General features: G+C 31.8%; 1 protein-coding gene across 1 annotated transcript; it reads right to left on the reverse strand.

Moving 5' to 3' along the window:
- Window positions 1-1590: 1590 nt before the first annotated feature.
- On the reverse strand, window positions 1591-12117 carry LOC143256793 (small nuclear ribonucleoprotein E-like). Its single transcript, XM_076514476.1, has 5 exons — window positions 11925-12117; window positions 8750-8776; window positions 8352-8414; window positions 5014-5092; window positions 1591-1813 (listed from the first exon to the last, which is right to left on the reverse strand). The coding sequence occupies exons 1-5, from the start codon at window positions 11976-11978 to the stop codon at window positions 1749-1751; spliced, it is 288 nt and encodes a 95-aa protein (XP_076370591.1). The 5' UTR covers window positions 11979-12117; the 3' UTR covers window positions 1591-1748.
- Between the last annotated feature and the right edge of the window lie 6572 nt (window positions 12118-18689).

An 18689-nucleotide genomic window follows, 5' to 3' on the forward strand; every position in this document is an offset into this window, starting at 1 on the left:
AGTACAATTGGGTTACATTATAATATTAGCATAGTTTACACCTAAGCCTGACAAATACCTACTTGCAAGCAGCAATAAAGATTTAATTAAAAATCTATATCTAAATATTGTAAATATAACTGAACAAAGATAAAGTAAAATGTTTCATGTTTTTTTGTTTGGACATATGTCTATAGACACAAGACAGCCTACAGGAAAATAGGATAACTTCATTGAAAGTGAATAGCATCAATACACCTCTAGATTTAATACTGAATAGATTTTCTCTTTGTAATCTTCACAAAACTACACTTATCTATACAGAGAACTATCAGCTGTACTTCTGAGTGGACTGATTCAAAGACCAATGTAAAATGCCAAAATTCAGTGTTGAAGAGAAAGATGCTATACAATCATCCTGACATCAATTCCAGCCATTCATGCTTGACGGAAATCTTTCAGTAAACTGCAATGTGTGAAAACTGTTAGTTTAACAGGATTAAACCAGAGGTCATACTAGTCTACCAAAAACTTTCAAAACATAAAACCAGTAGAGAATGAATAAAAATAAACTATAAAAACTACTCAGATAATACAGTATTACTGTGTTAATCAGTTGTTCTTAACCTAGAGAACACACCTTCCTCGGAGGTTTACCTGAAATGGCATAGTTCCTTGTGAGGTTATACTTCAGGCATTGGACTTGTAGTCTGAACTCAGAGTTCATATTAAAATGGCAGTTGCAGGGATCAGTTATATTCACTACTGTACTGTGCTTTATAAACTGTAGATATACAAGTAAATAAACATGAGTGTAAATGTATTTAGTACAAAAGGGAGAGGATGTAGATTTTATATGGTGTACACAAGAGAAGATTCAGGCTTACTAATGGTAACAATGCTGTTACCACTATAATAATAAAGTATTTTAATTAATTCTCAACAATCATGTGAGCCTAAAGTAACCATTTTAGATGGTCTAAACCCAGTATAGAATAATTAAATAAGAACAGAGTCGAATCAAGTAACTTAAGATTGACTGTGATGACAACACTGTTTAAATTCTCAGTTTGGGTGTGTCACCTAATAAAAGGCTCATTCAATTCTCTTTTCAAACTTCTATAGCATTTGGAAATACACAGCTAGGGCTTTATATTTTGAAGAGCATGCTTGAAGCAGTTGACCCTTTTCCACCTTGAATCACATATAAAATCAGTAATTTCAACCAACACCTTTTGTTACATGCATGTTGTTTTTTTTCTTGTATTTTAGTATGATCTCTAGTACATAAAAGATAGAATTATGTGTAAATGAGACTTCTCATTAAACTTATCAATACTGTAAGGCATCATATTAGTTCATCCATACAGAGCCAATATTTTCCTATTTATAACATGAACTTGCTTTTAAAAATATTAAACTTATTTACTCTCTACAACAGGGGTTAAAATGGAGCAGATGAGTCGAGAATGGCACTTTGCCTCTTAAAATTTGAAGCCATTAGCATTCCTGGTCTTCCAATTGGAAATAAGTTCTCTGCCATACCAGACTGCTACTAGTTTGTTACCAAAGAAAATTTCAGAACATTTTAACTGAAATTCACAAACATTACTTATAATAAAAGTGAAATTTAATAAAGAAATTGTACACACAAACATACACAGATGGAAAACTGACATGTTTCTTAAACACAGGTGATACATAATTGCAAAAATATTAACTAAAATTTCACCAAAAAAAATAGATGTGATGATTAATGAATTTTAATTTCAGCCAGGCATACTCTGTGTACTCATGATCAAGGTAATATTTTCTCCCTTCAGTAGGATCCTCCCTGCAAACAAGATTTATTCGAATTTAGAAAAATTAAATAAATCAAAAAAATACATCTACCAATTTTAAGCAACAAGACCTGAAGTTACAAAATGGAATAGTGCCCCAAATAATTTTGTGAAATTACCTTTTGCCTAAATTTTTAAATCAATAAAAAAACTAAGTTTCCTTACAGCAAATAATTAACATTTCCTATTCCAAGCATGCCAATGACATTTATGAAAAAAAGAGGAAAAGGTATAGAGCCTGGCACCACAGCGCGGCGCAGCCACGCCTGACTAGGGGGGTCCGGGGGTATGCCCCCTGGGAAATTTTTAAAAAATGGATGCTATTTGGTGTGATTTGGTGCAATCTGGGACATAATTTCTTTATGTTTTTTGACATTGCAATGTTGGAAAAGTACACAATATATATCATATAAAATAACAAAAGGAAATTAAAAGACTAAATCAAACTAATAAAAACTATAACTTTCATTTACAGTTTTAGCAGATTGATTTATTCTTTAATTTGCATTCATTTTAGAAGATATATCAAAATATCTAAAATTAACAAATACAATAAAAAGTAAATAAATGAAATTTAAGATTGTTTATTTGCTATTTATTCAGTTTAATTTTTTTCTAAATCAAAATATATTAGTAATATGAGTTAATAAAGCCAAAATAACTCAGTAAATATTTCAAATACAAATCATTTCATTATTATCCTTTTGTCATCAATAACATCATCATCATCAACTACTGGTATGCTGCCAATTAAATGTTTTACAGTCATTGCCAATAACTACTTCTCTGCTGCATATATTCCATACAATTTTCAAATCACATAAAATTACTCTTTTGACTAATCATGACTACCTACAGTTCAAATTGTTCATCTATGCAATCTTGTTATTATACTACTGGTACCTTAATGTCAGTGAATTTTCCATTCTTTCACAAATTGACAATACAAACTAAAACAGCATATGAAGGAAAGCTATGACATTGCTTAAAAATTCAACTACTGATATGGTTCAATATTAAACTACTGATATCAGTGATATCCCTCAGAAATTAAATTTTGTACAGTCACTGACATCAACAACTACTGCTCTGCTGCATGTATTCCATTAAAATTTCAAATTACTTAAAATTACTCTACATGACTACCTACAGTAAAACATGTTCATCTATACAATCTTGTCAGTAAATTACTGGTACCTCAATATCAGTATATTTTTCATTCTTTCACAATACAAACTGAAACAGCAAATCAAGGAAAGCTTTGACATTGCTTCAAAATAAAATTAATGATATGCTTTAAAATAAACCACTGGCACTGTATGCTGCAGATTATAATAAAATGTTTTTCAGTCACTGATATCAACTTCTGCTCTGCTGCATAAATTACAGTCAAATTTCAAATCACTTAATTTCCTTTAATCAATCTTGGCTACTTTCCTCTTTTTCGAGACAAGGGTTTCCAGTGCTCTCTCCCGTTTTTTTTTCTCTCATTCTCTGAATGGGCAGCTCTCTGTGCCTCTGTGGCTTTCTGGACTTTTTCTTTAGCCAAGGTGGCTGGGCCAGATTTCACAGAACCATAAGCCTCAAGCCTTTCTGCCCTTTTCTTCTGATTCTCCCTCAGCTTTGAGGTATACTTTGAAGTTGCTGATCTAATGTCCTTACACATTCTCTTGTCTACAGGATCAAAATGAATATCTTTCCTTTTAAACATTTCAATCGCTGTTGTTTCTTTGGAGCGTAGAGAATATTTTATTGTCTGGTATGCACACGAGACCAGACCACGAGACCTGCAACAAGACGAAACGAGACTGCCTCCAAGAGGGCGGTCAGATTTTTTTTTTCTGCAATAAACATTGAAAAAATACGATTTCTCCTCAAAAACCACCTACCCGGCCCCCAAATCGCTCATATTTTCTCCTCGAATTTACACGAATCTCGTGGGTGATCGTTGGCCGTTTGAAAACTGCGGAAATCCGCGTTTCAGCGGAAAAATGGCTCGCGTGCTATTCAATAACACTTTCTATGAGCAAACAAAAGACATGGCAATGGGCTCCCCACTGAGATTAATATTATATCCTTTGTAAGATCAACAGTGGTCTGGAATTACTGATTAAAGAAACTCTCCACATCAACTTTTGCCAACACTCAAAAAACAATGTTCTTTTAAACTGCATATTTTTTAATATGTACAGTACTTTTGTTTGTCTTTCACTTTCTATGTGTGCTAGTTTAATTAATTTATCATTATTGCAGCAATATATTTTAACTTATTTCCCTAGGAATGGTGTAATTCTTTAATTTTGCTTTAGATAATGAAAATGAAACCTGTAGGATTCCAAAACATTTAATCTGTATTCCCTTCTGTTATAAACAATGTTTATCTTAGGCAATCCTTTTTATTGCACATTTCTTCAAGTTGTTAAATAAAACAATAAGATTTGCCAATATCTGCACAGTTTACACTATTTTCCTATCTGTTTCTCCAAATATTTAGAATATACAAGACTTAACATAGGATTTTAGGCAGCAGTGATGCATTTCCTTGCATTCAATAGGATGTATTGCATTTTTTTTCTTTCCACTGAATATTGTTCAATTTGATCGCTACATACAACCAAAAATATCACTATATGGTCAAATGAGACCAAATCTTAATTTGGAGATACCAAATACAATTTTGATTTTATTTTCCATTCAAAGCACGAATCACTGATCTCCAAAATTATGTTTAAAATGTTACTTTCATTTCAAGCTTAACAAAATATTGTAACAGATTTCATCCATTTAACTATGTTGTTTGTTCTTTGATACTAAAACTGCATAGTTATATGACAAATGACTAAAATCAGATACTATCAGCCTAGATGTTATTTAGCAAAAGAAGCTCAGTTTTATAATAATTAAAGCCTTATGAAGCTATTAACAAAACTGTGTATATCAGAAACTGGTTCTGATGAATATTTCTCTATAAATATTACAGTAAGTAAAAATGATAAAGTATCCAATAACTCGTTGCTAAAAAACAACAGTAATAGTTATCTTGAACAAAAGCATTCTCTTCATTACACAAACATTGTACAGAATGTATACTGAAAAAGCACAAATGCCCTCTATACCCTTACTATAAATTTGCCATTTACACACATATTAAAACAAGCATTACAGACATGCACAATGTTGTAATTTTTCTCACCAACTTGTTTTCTTTGCTTGGTTTTGATATGAATTTCTTCTGCTTCATCTAGTACAAGATTCATGTACTCATCAAATCCCTGAAATTATTTGAATTTAAAATTTTAGCCATTTTTATAACAGATGAAAGTTATTTTAAAGTTAATTTTAAGATTAAAATTACTTTTATACAGAAGAAAATTTTCAAATTTCACATGCAAAATCTCTACAACCTCCAAAGGATCATCAAACATGAAATAAAAAATTTATATTTTATCTGTTATTTTCACCATCACATCTCTATACAGGTTCAGTTGATTTGACCAACCTCATAATCACCATAAAAATTAGGAAATAAATATTATTTATGCCTTTTGTTCTAAAATGACTACAAACTATAATACAAAAACAAATGTTTAGTCTAAATAGCTTAAATCTTATAACATAATGCATTTATATATATTATTGTTACTGACCTTTCAGCCATTCAATTGGTTTTTATTTTAATAAATGTAAGATAATGCACGTGGGTTATCATAATTCATTTATAAGTATCATTTTTATGACAATAACTTTGTGTTAAGAAAGAAATGTACCTCAACCTTTTAACTATGAGATTAACAAATTTAGATAAGCTCATAACCAAAAATTGAACTCTACAGATTCTTACTAAAATTTGTAATATATTTCACACAACTTCAAAACATTTTGGAATCTTCAGTAATCATTAAGTAAATCTTTTGTATACACATATACGTGTACATGTTTATCCTTTTCTTATTTTAACTTGGAAGAGCAGTCACTTTCCCATGACTGTCTGAAGGCAGTGCAGAACGATAGACATGTGAGACGTGGGCTTGAGCACCCACATATCATGCTTTCCTAATTTCTATTCTTCGTTTGTGAGACTAGCAAATTGGAGGTTGAGACTTATAGATGGTGCATCCCAACTGCAATATGGGTCCTACTTCTAGTCACCTCCAAAAACTAGAATGCATTTTATAAAACCACGTTGTAACTTCCACTCTAAGATCTTTTCTAAAAATGCAGCATATTTTGCTTACTTTTACTGTGTTTTGTTTTGACTTAAATATTTATGGTTATATTATGTATTTAATGAAGTATTTTCATGAAAACTTTCTCCAATTAATGTATGTGTTTTCTTATAGCAAAGCCACATTAGGCTATCTGCTGAATCCATTGAGGAGAATCGAACCCCTGATTTTAGCACTGTAAATCCATAGTCTTCTTGGTGTACTATTGTAGGACAATATATGAAGTCAAACTGTTGACTGCTCTAAATGCAAAACAATTGTTAAATTTCAAAGTTTTTTTTTCAGTAAAACTTCATATTTTATATATTTTCTCTCCCTAAACTACACAAGACTGGTCAATTTGGCCAATCCCATAACCACCAAAAAAATTAAATTCAAATTATTCTTTTCCTCTGTTAGAAATGACTTCAAATTGTAACACAAAGCTTCGGTTGTTTATCCTAAGTAACTTTAAAGTCTTAACAGTACACAACTGTTTCTACTTTTATTGTTTTGTTGCTATATGAACCATGTCCAACTAATATTTACACCACATAACTTGTAAATCACTCGGCAAAAATGTAACTTGCAGGTGCACTTTGTGCAAAATTAATTATTATTGTTCTTTATTTTACTTTACTTAACCTAAAGTTTCTAATTTATACATTTTAGTTAATTTTATAACAAGTAAGGAATACACATGAAAAAAAATATATATATAGTACTTACCTGGATTTGTTATTAATGAAACCCTACTATTCCCTACTATTCTTTTATACTATTGCACAGTAAAATACAAGAAAAGTAGACAATGTCTATAACCACTATTATTATACTAAGCCAAGTTTGTTATCTTTCCAATGAGATTAGTTTGAATTGAGTGCAAAATAGACAATTCTGCATAAAACGTCATTTAATAGATTAAAATATTGGTTTTCTCTTGGTTATAGATAATGTAGTATTAACCATCACTGGCAACTGATGGAAGAGAAAATGTGGCAGGTGGACAAGAGAGATTTGAATCTAGTTTATGGCTCCACAATAAAATAAGGTTGAAAGCTTTACTTGAGCAATAAAAACATTATAATGAGTAATTTATGTTAAATTTACTTCAATTCTCATACTAGGACAAAATGAGGTGTGTTTTGTTTTTATACTGTCATATGACATTAAGAACTTGAAATTTGTACATTAAAACTTGGATTGTTAACTATGTTTTAATGCCAAGTTTATTTGTGTTACATGATAATAAAGTACTTTAATTAAATTTTGAGTGTAACTCAGTAAAACCTCAAGAAATATGGAGAAAAAACATCTGTAGTGAGAGGGGTTTTGGTTGGTTCGTCTTCAGTCATTCAAGCAATGTAATGCTGGTGACAAGGCAATTAAATTTCTGGTTGTATCTACATATATGTTGAATACAAATCTAATAAGCCTAACTTCATAAATCAGTGATAAGGTCACACTTGGAATATTGTGTTTAGTCTACAGTTCATTACCTTAGAAAGGAGGCTTGCTAAGTTGCTGGAAAAGGGGTTAACAGGACTACTACTAAGATGACACCTGTGATGGAAAGGCTGCCATATAAAAACCAGTTAAAATCACCAGAACTGTTTTCTCTTGATAAATGTAGGGTTGGAGGGAATTTGGTTGAGGTATTTACTAACACTAATACAACTGATAGTGTTGATATATCTTTTTTTTCATATTTAATGTATAATATGGTAGGACTAGGAAACAAATACAAGTATGGCAGTGTAGGAGTCATTTTCAGCTAAGGCAGTTGTATTTTTCTAACAGTGGTTGGTCTTTGGAAGGAGTTACTTTTAGATGTTGCAGCTACAGTAAATTCAAGAGAACTTAAGGGAAGGTTTCACTAATATCTGAATGATAGTGACTGGCTTTAATGGTTTATTTTTATTTTATAATTTAATTTAGCAAATGCAATGGCCAAGGTGGACAAATAGGTTCCTTTTTTGTTGTTAATGTTATGGTGCTGATCTACTGAGCAAAGTAAAAACTAATTTAAAAAGACTGTTTAACACTGATCAAGTAAACTTTCAAACTCTAGTGTTTACTTCCAAGACTTAACAGATTTTTCATGTAATGTATGCAAATTTCATTTTCTGCCTCCAATATAGCATTTTTTTTCTCTTCAGGTCTGCATCAGTCCCCTAAATGCAGCATGTCTAAAGCAGGAAGCTGTTAAACAACAGGAAATTTTCATCCTTTTCATATTATACATAACATACCATTTGAATGGAAATAATGCATTTCCATTCACATTTAACAACTTTTCATTCATTCCAATCAAATCAGAACTTACAATAATATGTCCTTCAATTCTGAGGTTTACATTTTCATACAGCCATATCTGAATTCTTGCTCTCTGTATAAAAACAAAACAAAAAACTATTACCGCTCACTATTTTTAAAGCATTCTTAGTTTTAAAATTAAATATTTTTAAAATATGTTTACTATATCAAATTGACAAATTAACATATTTAAAAAAAAAACACTAATACTTTGTTTTCCAGTGCATGTCTTTTCTTGAGGCACAAAACATTGCTGAAAGTATTTACAGTCATAAATCTTTTATAAAGATGCATGCACTAAATTCTCATTAATATAACTTGTAACTTGACTTTCATATTGAAATTACTAGTTTCTATACTGAAACATCACAAATAAGCAACTATTAATATATAAATACCAGAACTTACATTTTGAAGATACCTAAAAATCAAGTTCTGTGAAAAGACTGTTAAGGAAAATAAATCTAAACATTTTCATTTCACTAAATACCTAAAACAATACACCTATGTGTGTATTCAAACAATACAAAGTTTAAAAAGCTAAATACAAGGAACAGTTTGACCAACACAGTTATATAGGTCACAAATGCTTATTATGGTACTATCTGTGTTAGCATTTTTCACAAATTGTACACCCCAATAAATGAACCTAAAATATATATATATATTGATATATGACTTAACAGTAGTTGTAAAACTATCCTACTATAAAGGTGTGGTATTTATGAGTAATTAGGTACTGCTTTGTAATATGTCAAAATCTATTCATGATATTTAAATACCAAGGTCAGAAAAGAAACCGTCTCTCCAAAAGTGTCATGTGACAACTATAGCAGGCTTTAGCATTACAACAGCAATGACACAGAATGATATATAGAACTAGCTCAACTTAGCCATTGACAACATACTTATACATTTAGCTGATTACCTGAAATATTACCATTCAACTCTTATTCCAGGTGACTTGTATTTTGGTTTATCAGGAATTATTCCTTGCCTGTATAAACAAGCTAATGGATTTCTCTTTGTGAGAATTTAACCATTTTGATTGTTTACATTGACAATCAGGAATAAAAAACTTGTTAAATTAATAAAAAAAACCTGTCAACAGAGTAGCTTATTCCCCCAATTATTAATTTTATTTCTTTGGATGTATTGGTAATGTGTTTCTGTATTTTGAATTTTAAGGTATTTCCACAACTATCAGGATTTTACCAATTTCCATTAATGTAGTACAAAATACAAGACAATGTAAAGTAATCACATACTTTTTAAATTTTACACTGGTTGATACTTGTAAGCAAGGCAAAAAATTAAACATTTTAAAGCTAACAAGCTTATACACAAGAGTATAACAGAGAATTTGGCAAAACTTAAAAAAAGGGTGGAAAGCTCAGTTTATTTAAACTTCAAAACAAGATAAAAACTTGTTACTTCAACTGGAAGCTGATGAATATCCTTTCTTTAGCTTCCTGATGACACTTTAAAATTTTACAGTTTACTGAAGTTAATAAAAATGTTTTCTTTTCCATTCTTGAATACTTGTTCAGCATTATAAAAGCAATCAAGTAACAAACAAATTATCAACACTAGTTTTAAAAGCAACTATTCAGTTTCATTATTAATTAAAAAATGGGAAAAAAGTAACAGCATGATTTCATGTTGGATGCTCATAAAAAGAAAATTTTCAAACATAAAAACACATACAACTGTCACCAACTGTACTGACATCCTATTGTTTTTGGAATAAAAATAAATTTTGATATATATATATATTATGTAACCTCATGATGAATATTTTATTTTTCTTCACAAATAACTGACTTAACAGAAAATAAAATTTGAAAATTTGGACAAATAAGACCACAGTTGCATTTACTACTAAAGTAATCAATAATATTTACCAATTTAACCAGTTTCTTATGTATGTTACTTTATAGTTCTCATTGTTTTTAATTCAACTTTTTCATTTATGGTTATAAAATTCAATCATTCATGAGTTACTAATGGTAAAACAAAATGTTCAAAGTTTACACAAAGCATTCTGAATAAACTAAAGCAGATTCAAGATTTTTTTGAGCATAGTATTATGGGTTTAAAAATGTTAATGGGAACACTGACATTAGGAAGTCTTTGACATAAGACTTATTTAAAGTAATTTTCACTGTAGTTAGACTACATCAGCATTAATATCACTATTACATGCAAATAAATAATGACAATCCATCATTCAGCTTCTGATTGGCTCAGAATAACATAGTTAATTACCACAATAACGAAATGTATGAAATAACACTACACATTTTGAAAATTATAATTTGACTTGAAGTTTAGCACTTGACTTTTTGTCTGCAATACCAAACTTTGTTTTAGTTCCCTTTACAATTTATAAATTAAACTACTGAACTTTACAGGTAGAACTAAGCAAGCCACAAAAAAGTGAATTAACTTTTCTTAAAAAAAAAGATAGAACTCCTAGACCAGATATTTCCCCAAGATTTTTGAAGAAGGTAAGGACTAGATATGCAAGCTACTTGCTATTTGTTTTTGCAAGTCCTAGAATAATTGGAAGGTAACAAAAGATGGAAATTATCTAATGTTATTTTACTTTTTGGAGGTGATAAAAATTTTCCCAGTAATTATAAACATTAACCTTATATCAGTTGTGAAAAGTTTTTAGAAACTCTGATTAAAAATGCTTTGCAGTCATTTAAGAAAGTTTAGAAATTTATTGGATAATCACTACAATTTCACTAAGCGAATATATTACCTTAAATTCTTTATAAAGGTTACTACTCATGCAGAAGAAAGTCTAGATTTGGTTTATCTTGATTTTCAAGAAGCCTTTGACAATATGCCAAACAAAAGGCATGTATAAAATATCTTTATAGATGTAGGAAATTTTAAGTTGTATCTACAGAAATAATGAATACAAATCTAAAGAGGTCACTGGTTAGGCCACATTTGGAATATTGTGTTCAGTCCTGGGCTCCTTACCTAAGGAAAGATGAATTGTTGGAAAGGATTCAGCAAAGGGTCACAAGAAATGGTGTCTGTGAAGGATAGGCTGAAATCTATCAAACTGTTTTGTTTTTTCCAAAAAGAATAGTCAGTGGAGATCTGACTGAAGTGTTTAAGATTGTAAAGGGGAAATGATAGTGTTCATGCATCATTTTTTTTCATACTTAAAAGTGAGAACAGTAGGATTGGAAGACAGAAGTACAAGTTTTGGCAGATAAGACAGTTGTATTTTTTTAACAAGCTGATTTGCTTTTGGAATGGATTACCTTCAGATATTGTGGAGGTTGTACATTTGAGTTTAAAGAAAAGCTCAATTAAGTATGTAAATGAGTACACCAACCCCACACATCTGGTTTTATATAGTCTACCCATTAAGACAGAATTTATTTTAGTATTTCAGTAAATAGTGCTATAAATTCAACAAAACCAATCCCGAACACAAATCAAATAGAAAAAGATTAGTATTAAACTAACGTAGTTAGGCTTAAGACTACAAAAACAGCAAAAACCGCCGTAACTTAAATAATAAACCCTAAATATCAATAAAAAAATAAAAGGATACAATAGGTTGAACCATGACTTTCTGTATCTTTTGTCCTCCTCCTTTGTACGACATTTTAATTTGAATTAAATATTTACTATATATGTCTAAACACAAAATCGTGCAAGTCTTTTCTTTATTTGTTAGTTCGTTGCATACACTAAGAGCTAAAATAGCGGTTTCGAATGAATGGAGTTAGCATTATGCGATTGGCTTTAACTCTAACGTCCTCTTTTGGTTTTCAGATTATATTAAAATACATTTTTATAAGAAAAAAGTTCATTCTTCGAAAGTGTTCGTGGATCTAATGGGAGAGTCATAAATATTTTAGTTATCATAACTGGATTTAACATTTTTGTAGTTATTTTAGTGTAAATAGTAGCATCAGTAGACGTTATATTTTTATGTATAAGTTTTGATGCATATTTTATGTCTTGTAATATATTTAGCATATAATTGTAATTACAGGAAAACTTTCGTGCAGAGGCAACGAGCTCTTTTATTTTCTAAAATAAATTAAATAATCAGCAATAGATGTTAAAAGGGAGTTTTCAGTGTTCATTATTATGTTCATTACCAACAGAAATTCAGTTTGGAAACAAATAACATTTTATATTTAATAAATGTACTTTAAAGAACTTAGTGATCGTGATCCTTTTTGATATTTGATATAAACGGTGTTTTGTAAGATACGTATTTTGAATTATCAGGTCATATCCCTTTAACGTTCAGGAATAGTTATCTCTAACTTATAAGTGCTGACCAAACAGACTGATCGTAAACCCAAACATTTACTATTCAAGTCCCGTTATCGCAAAAATATCCTTTGCTTTGGTCCGAGTGCTCTATAATAGTGATTGTTAAATCACATTATTTGGTTAGATAACAATAATTCACGAGTTAGTAGTGAGTGTTATTGATTAGCTAGCTTTTCTTCAGTCTCTATTAATTCAAAATTTAGAATTAATGTGCGTAGATATGTGGTATATAAGACTGGTATGTTGTTTTTTTCTACCCCTTGTATTAATATGGAAAATTTTTATAATTTGTTATTTGTGCAGTTTTCAAAAGAATGATGTTGGTTAAGTTACTTGTGCTCTAGCTTACTATTTTTCTCTGTTATTCACCTAGAGTAACACAGTTTTTCATGGTAAAGGCAGCTGATGTTAGATAATTATCTTTTCCAATGACAGTCAAGTCTTCTCTTGCGGTTATGATTTCCTTTATGCAGTTTCGGTGAGAGTGACCAGTGATGTGGATAGTGTTAATCATTCTGGCCAAGTCTTGTGTTAACGAATTAACTAACTAACATGAACTTTATTCAGTCTGGAACAAGATCTCGACCAACTAATTTAGAGATCACTTCAAATGTAATTTGAACGTTGACTGTTAGTTCAAAAGTTGCGTCAAACAACAATTATCTGTCTGAGGACTGTAGAGGCTAGAGTCAATATAGCGACAGTCTACTCAAAAGTAAAACAAAAAGAAATGCTTGAACCAAGAAGTACTCTAATGAATATCTTGTCACATGTACAAGATATCGCTTGCATACCAATGAAAAGTCAAACCTGAATCAGCTGTTGGCTTTATGTACAGAAAATATACTGAAACTAAAATCCTGGGTGAATCGCACGAAGTACAGATGGATGTCTCAGGACAATGTCAATAAGGTAATTAAAATTATCGCTCATGATGTTCTGCATAAGATAATGAAAAATAATCTACGAAACAGGGTATTTTTCTGCAATTTTGAATAAAACTGCTGGTATATAAATGAAAGAACAAACGTTGATATGATTCTGTATTTTTAAGAGGGATTTAGACGCAGAGAAAATATTGTTCGGTTTTTGCAGCACTTCAGACACTATATCACAGGTTTTCTATACCTTGCTGAAAGATTTACTGCTTACATTTGATTTTCCTCTAGAAAAGCGTAGAGAGGCCATTGCTATGATGGAGTAGCAAACGTTGCAGATATTTGGTGGGAATTACAAGAACTTGTATAAGAAGATATGTCTCAAACTATTTACGTTCTGTGTTTGACCCATGCACCGTACAATTGGTGATACAAAACACACTCTCATGTCTTAACTCTCTTACTCTCATTCACGACCTTAATTCTTTGTCAACATTTCTTTAGAATGTCCTGCCTAGCTAGAAAATTTTCAGCAAACTGAAAATGAGACGTTGTGGCCATTTTCTTCTACACGTTGGACACTTCAAGCAGCATCATTTCAGTCTGTTTCTTCCAACTACAGAGTTACGTTAGTGTTTCTCGAAGAACTGTCGATTCATGATAAAAGTGATGCTTGTAGAAAAGTAAATGGTTTCCTTTTACACTTACAAAAGTTTGAAATTATGCATACTGCATTACAAAAATACAAACTGCTTCTTCAATAAGTGTGGCTCGGCAATGCCCGGTGGTTAAGGCACTTGACTTGTTATCTGAGGGTCGCGGGTTCGAATTCCCGTCACACCAAACATTCTCGCTCTTTCAGCCGTGAAGACATTATAATATAACAGTCAAACACACTATTCGTTGGCGATGGGTGGTGATGACTAGCTGCCTTTCCTCTAGTCTTACACTACTAAATTAAGAACGGCTAACGCAGATATTCCTCGTGTAGCATTGCGCGAAATTCAAACCAAAACAACAAGCAGAAGTGGTACATAAAGTGTGGAATTACAATGTAAGCCAGTTTTATGAAGGATTCACAGAATTTTGGTCAGATACATCTGAAGCTGCAGAAGCCTTGAATCTGGGAAAACCTAGAGTTTTGAGGCCAAGAAAGGTTTCATGTTGCCTTGACAATTAAGTTTCACCCTACACGTTTCAGGATCCAAAAGAACTGTACAGACAGAGACGCTATGAAGTAATGGATTGTGTGTCTATAGATTTAATACTTTTGTGCTCCCACATGTGAGAGATATTTGTAATTGCAAAAGGTGACTGTGAGAAGATTTCTAATTTTTACAAATATGGCGTTTAATAAATGGAGGCTACAGTTATATTGCAATATAATTGTAGATATTGCAAAAAAGCGAAAATATTCAACTATGCTCCTTTACAAGATGCTATGGACATATTCAGCAGCTAGAAGGGAGACCACCTGAAACGATTATTTCCAGAAACAACGTTTATCAAATTGACACATTTTATACCCGTTTCCTCTTGCACTTCAGAAAAGTTCTTTTCAAACTTTCATGAGATAAAGACATACTTGTGATTAACAATGGGTTTGGTTTGTTTTGAATTTCGCGCAAAGTTACATGAGGACTATCTGCTCTAGCTATCCCTAATTTAGCAGTGTAAGACTAGAGGAAAGGCAGATAGCCATCACCACCCACCGCCAATTATTGGGCTACGTTTTTACCAACGAATAGTGCTATTCACAGTCACACTATAACGTTCTCACAGATGAAAGGGCGAGCATGTTTGATATGACGGAGATTTGAACCTGCGACCCTCGGATTACGAGTAGAGGGCCTTAACCACATGGCCATGTCGGGCCATCAGCAATGTGACAAGCAAAATTGGACCACGTTACTATACTACATGGCCACAAACACCTTGCAAGAAATATTATAAAAGATATTAGCTTCAAGGTGCAGCACCATCAACCTAAAAGATCAAGACCACTTTGGTGAGAACTGAAATTTTTAAATATAAAGATATTTGAATTTTAAGCTTGGGCAAAAAAAAATGCAGGTGAGTTTGACAATATGTTTCATGCTCTCACAATAGAATGGTATTTATCCATCTGGGGCTTGCTTTCCTGAATGTATTTTTCCTTTCGTCCTTCTGGATGATAAACATTATGAAAAGTTGCTGCAGTTATGTACTATAATTGTACAAAATAGTAAAAAGCTATTGTTTTCGTTAATTCTAAGATTGAACTACATATAGCTTAAATTTTAGACATGAAAGAAAGTTATTAAATTTTGTTTCCTTCCCTTAAGGGGCGGGAGTTGGTAAAATAATGCTTTTATTGATTTTCTAACTTATCACTTTTAAATTGTGTGCTTCCATATATTATTTTACTTTTCTTGTAATTTGCCTTACTTATATTATACAGTTTGAAGTGGCCTGAGGATAATATTAAATTATAGTATTGATAAACTGAATTAAATTATTTTAATCATATAGAAAATATTTGAAAGTTCATGCTTTGGTCCTCATTGGCAAAAGTACAAGACAGCACTGATCTGACATAAAAGAAAAAAGTAATTTGCTTTTCGGAAGTGGCATTATCCCTAGCTCGAAAGGCTCAAGGTTAAGAGGGATAACTGATCACTGAATGAAGATGGCAGCTGTATAGAATTATAGTCTGGAGCAGGATGTTCCATTCTTTGGTTTTATTGATTATTTAAGTAAAGCATGACTTTGGAACTGTGAAACAGATTTTACCAAGTTACACTGATGATTCAACCTAATGGCTACATTCAAGTCTCAGAAAAGGGGCACCACTAACTTAAATGACCTATACCATCTGCATAAGGAGATCTTATAGGAGTACTGATGAAACAACATTTGGTTGTGTAAGATATTTTCACCATAACAGAAAGAGTTTGGGTCATAAAATCTATAAGATATTAACTTTGAAATCGTCTCAGAAGAGGCAGAAGTATGTTGCTGTATTAGCTTTCTTTCTAATAGGCTGCTCAATTCAGGCATCTCCGCTGTGCAAAACACATCACAATATTGCAGTAAAACCACATTATTATCCAGTGAACGAGCAGTGTTATCTCAGTTATCGAGTAGAGTATGTGCTATAAGTAATGCTGATAATGCCTCTACCCAGATGTAGTTTTTAGAAGAGAGGGAAAATTGTCCATTTTGCCTGTGATTTGTTTGGCCTTTATAAAATCAATTGATAGTATCTTGATAGTCAATACAATTGGCAAGATTATTGTTTTTGAATAATGATTTAGAAAGTTCAGAAGAGCCAAAAGGAAAAGGTAAACTTTAATGGAAAACAATGGAGCCTAAGTCGTGTCTGGCCACCAAATTGGGAGGTTAACTTGAGCTGAAAGGTTTGAAGACCAACTTTGTTCTTTCATGGATGGGTAACACTCGTGACGGTAGAAGGGCGAGAAATGGAGTTTCTGGTAGATACAAAAACAGCCAGAATACTGACATATCTCACAATATATCAAGCCTTCTAGGTAAATTCAAAGCTCTGGTCAGTAAATATTTACTTTGTTTTTTATAATGGTGATAAACTAGACGTGAATAAAGAAGTAAACCTTAAACCATGAACAACTACACTGCATCACTTACATAATGAAGATATTTATTGTTGACTATATTTCTTGCACTGAGATACTTGGGATGGATGTACTAAAAAACTATTGATCAGCTCTGTCTGTGCAATCAGTGAATTAATGGTTCGTGAAACAGTTATCTGAAGCAAGTCAGATTGGGACCAAAACAATGGATTGCACGTGTGCATCTGGGGGAGGAAGTTATCGATCTGCCATCCAAATAATGACAGGTTGAGTTGTATGAGGAGAACAGATCTAAAACTGTCTTAAATACAAGAGATGTCTTGCATACATTTTATGTCATACTATTTAACACTTTGTTGGGTAGCAAGATTGAGCTTGGCCAGTAAAATTGAGAAGCATTGCACGAATGCACATAAAGTATGGCACTTATCTGAGCAAGTAAAATTCTAGAAAGGTGTGATGTACCATTTTTATAAACTGCCAAACTGTGGTTTTCAGTCTGTATTGAAGATAGTGGTCCCCAAGGCCCTAGAACAAGAGATTCTTTAGACTTTATATAACACAAAATAGATTAAAACTTATCTATTTGTAAACATTTCGACACCATTCATAAAGAGAGCCAATGGGTTGATGGAGCAATGAATAGCACTGTTCAGATTGCCTCAAGCAAGCTATCTTTAACAGCCAACTGTTCTTTGAGTTGTGCAAAGTATTAGATGCATTTACTACGTGCATAAACCTTACTATCCCAAAATACTGGTTTGACAAAACAATTAATATATATTTTCAATGTGCGCTTGCCAAGTTTGTTAATCCCAAACAAACCGACTGGGATGAACACTTACTATATATTATAATGGTATACGGATCATCTCATTAGAGATCAATATGTTTGCCAAACACGCTCATATTTGTCTACAAATTACTCCTCCCTGTAACTTGATGCATCGTCTTCCCCCTAGAACAGATGACTTACAATCTATATAAGAATACTAAGGCATAACTTCGTGGTTAGCGTTTGATGTATGTACTAAAATTATTTGGCAACTGAAACAGTCCAGAAAAATGAAAACGACGGAGACAGGATTAAATTCTCAGCCTCTTGCAGACGAATAGAGAAATTATTAAGATAGTGAATTAGTGAATTTTAAAGCTATTCTATCAAGAATTGTAAAGATCAACTGTCGGCGTATTTGCTTTTTATAGGTTTTTTTTTGCGAATATGTGTATAAATCGTATTTGTGTATCATGTGAAACATCTATTTATTTTATTTTCTGCATTGTGTTAGCTGTAGATCATCAGAAATGAATGAAGTTGTTGTTGTCATTATTAAGACTAATTGCCAAAAATTATACGGGGGATAAACTTATGCTTCACGTACGAATCGTATTTAAACTTTAGACCTAATTGTCGATTTTTCATTGAGATGTAATGGTAATGTCTTATTTATGAGCTAAGGAAAGGGAGGGGGGGGAACCTAACATCTTTCGTTACATGTTGATATCCCCAGTGGCTCAGCAGTATGTCTGTAGACTCGCATAGCTAAACATCGGACT

Source organism: Tachypleus tridentatus, chromosome 7 (assembly GCF_004210375.1).
Source record: "Tachypleus tridentatus isolate NWPU-2018 chromosome 7, ASM421037v1, whole genome shotgun sequence".
In the NCBI taxonomy this organism is placed as follows: domain Eukaryota; kingdom Metazoa; phylum Arthropoda; class Merostomata; order Xiphosura; family Limulidae; genus Tachypleus; species Tachypleus tridentatus.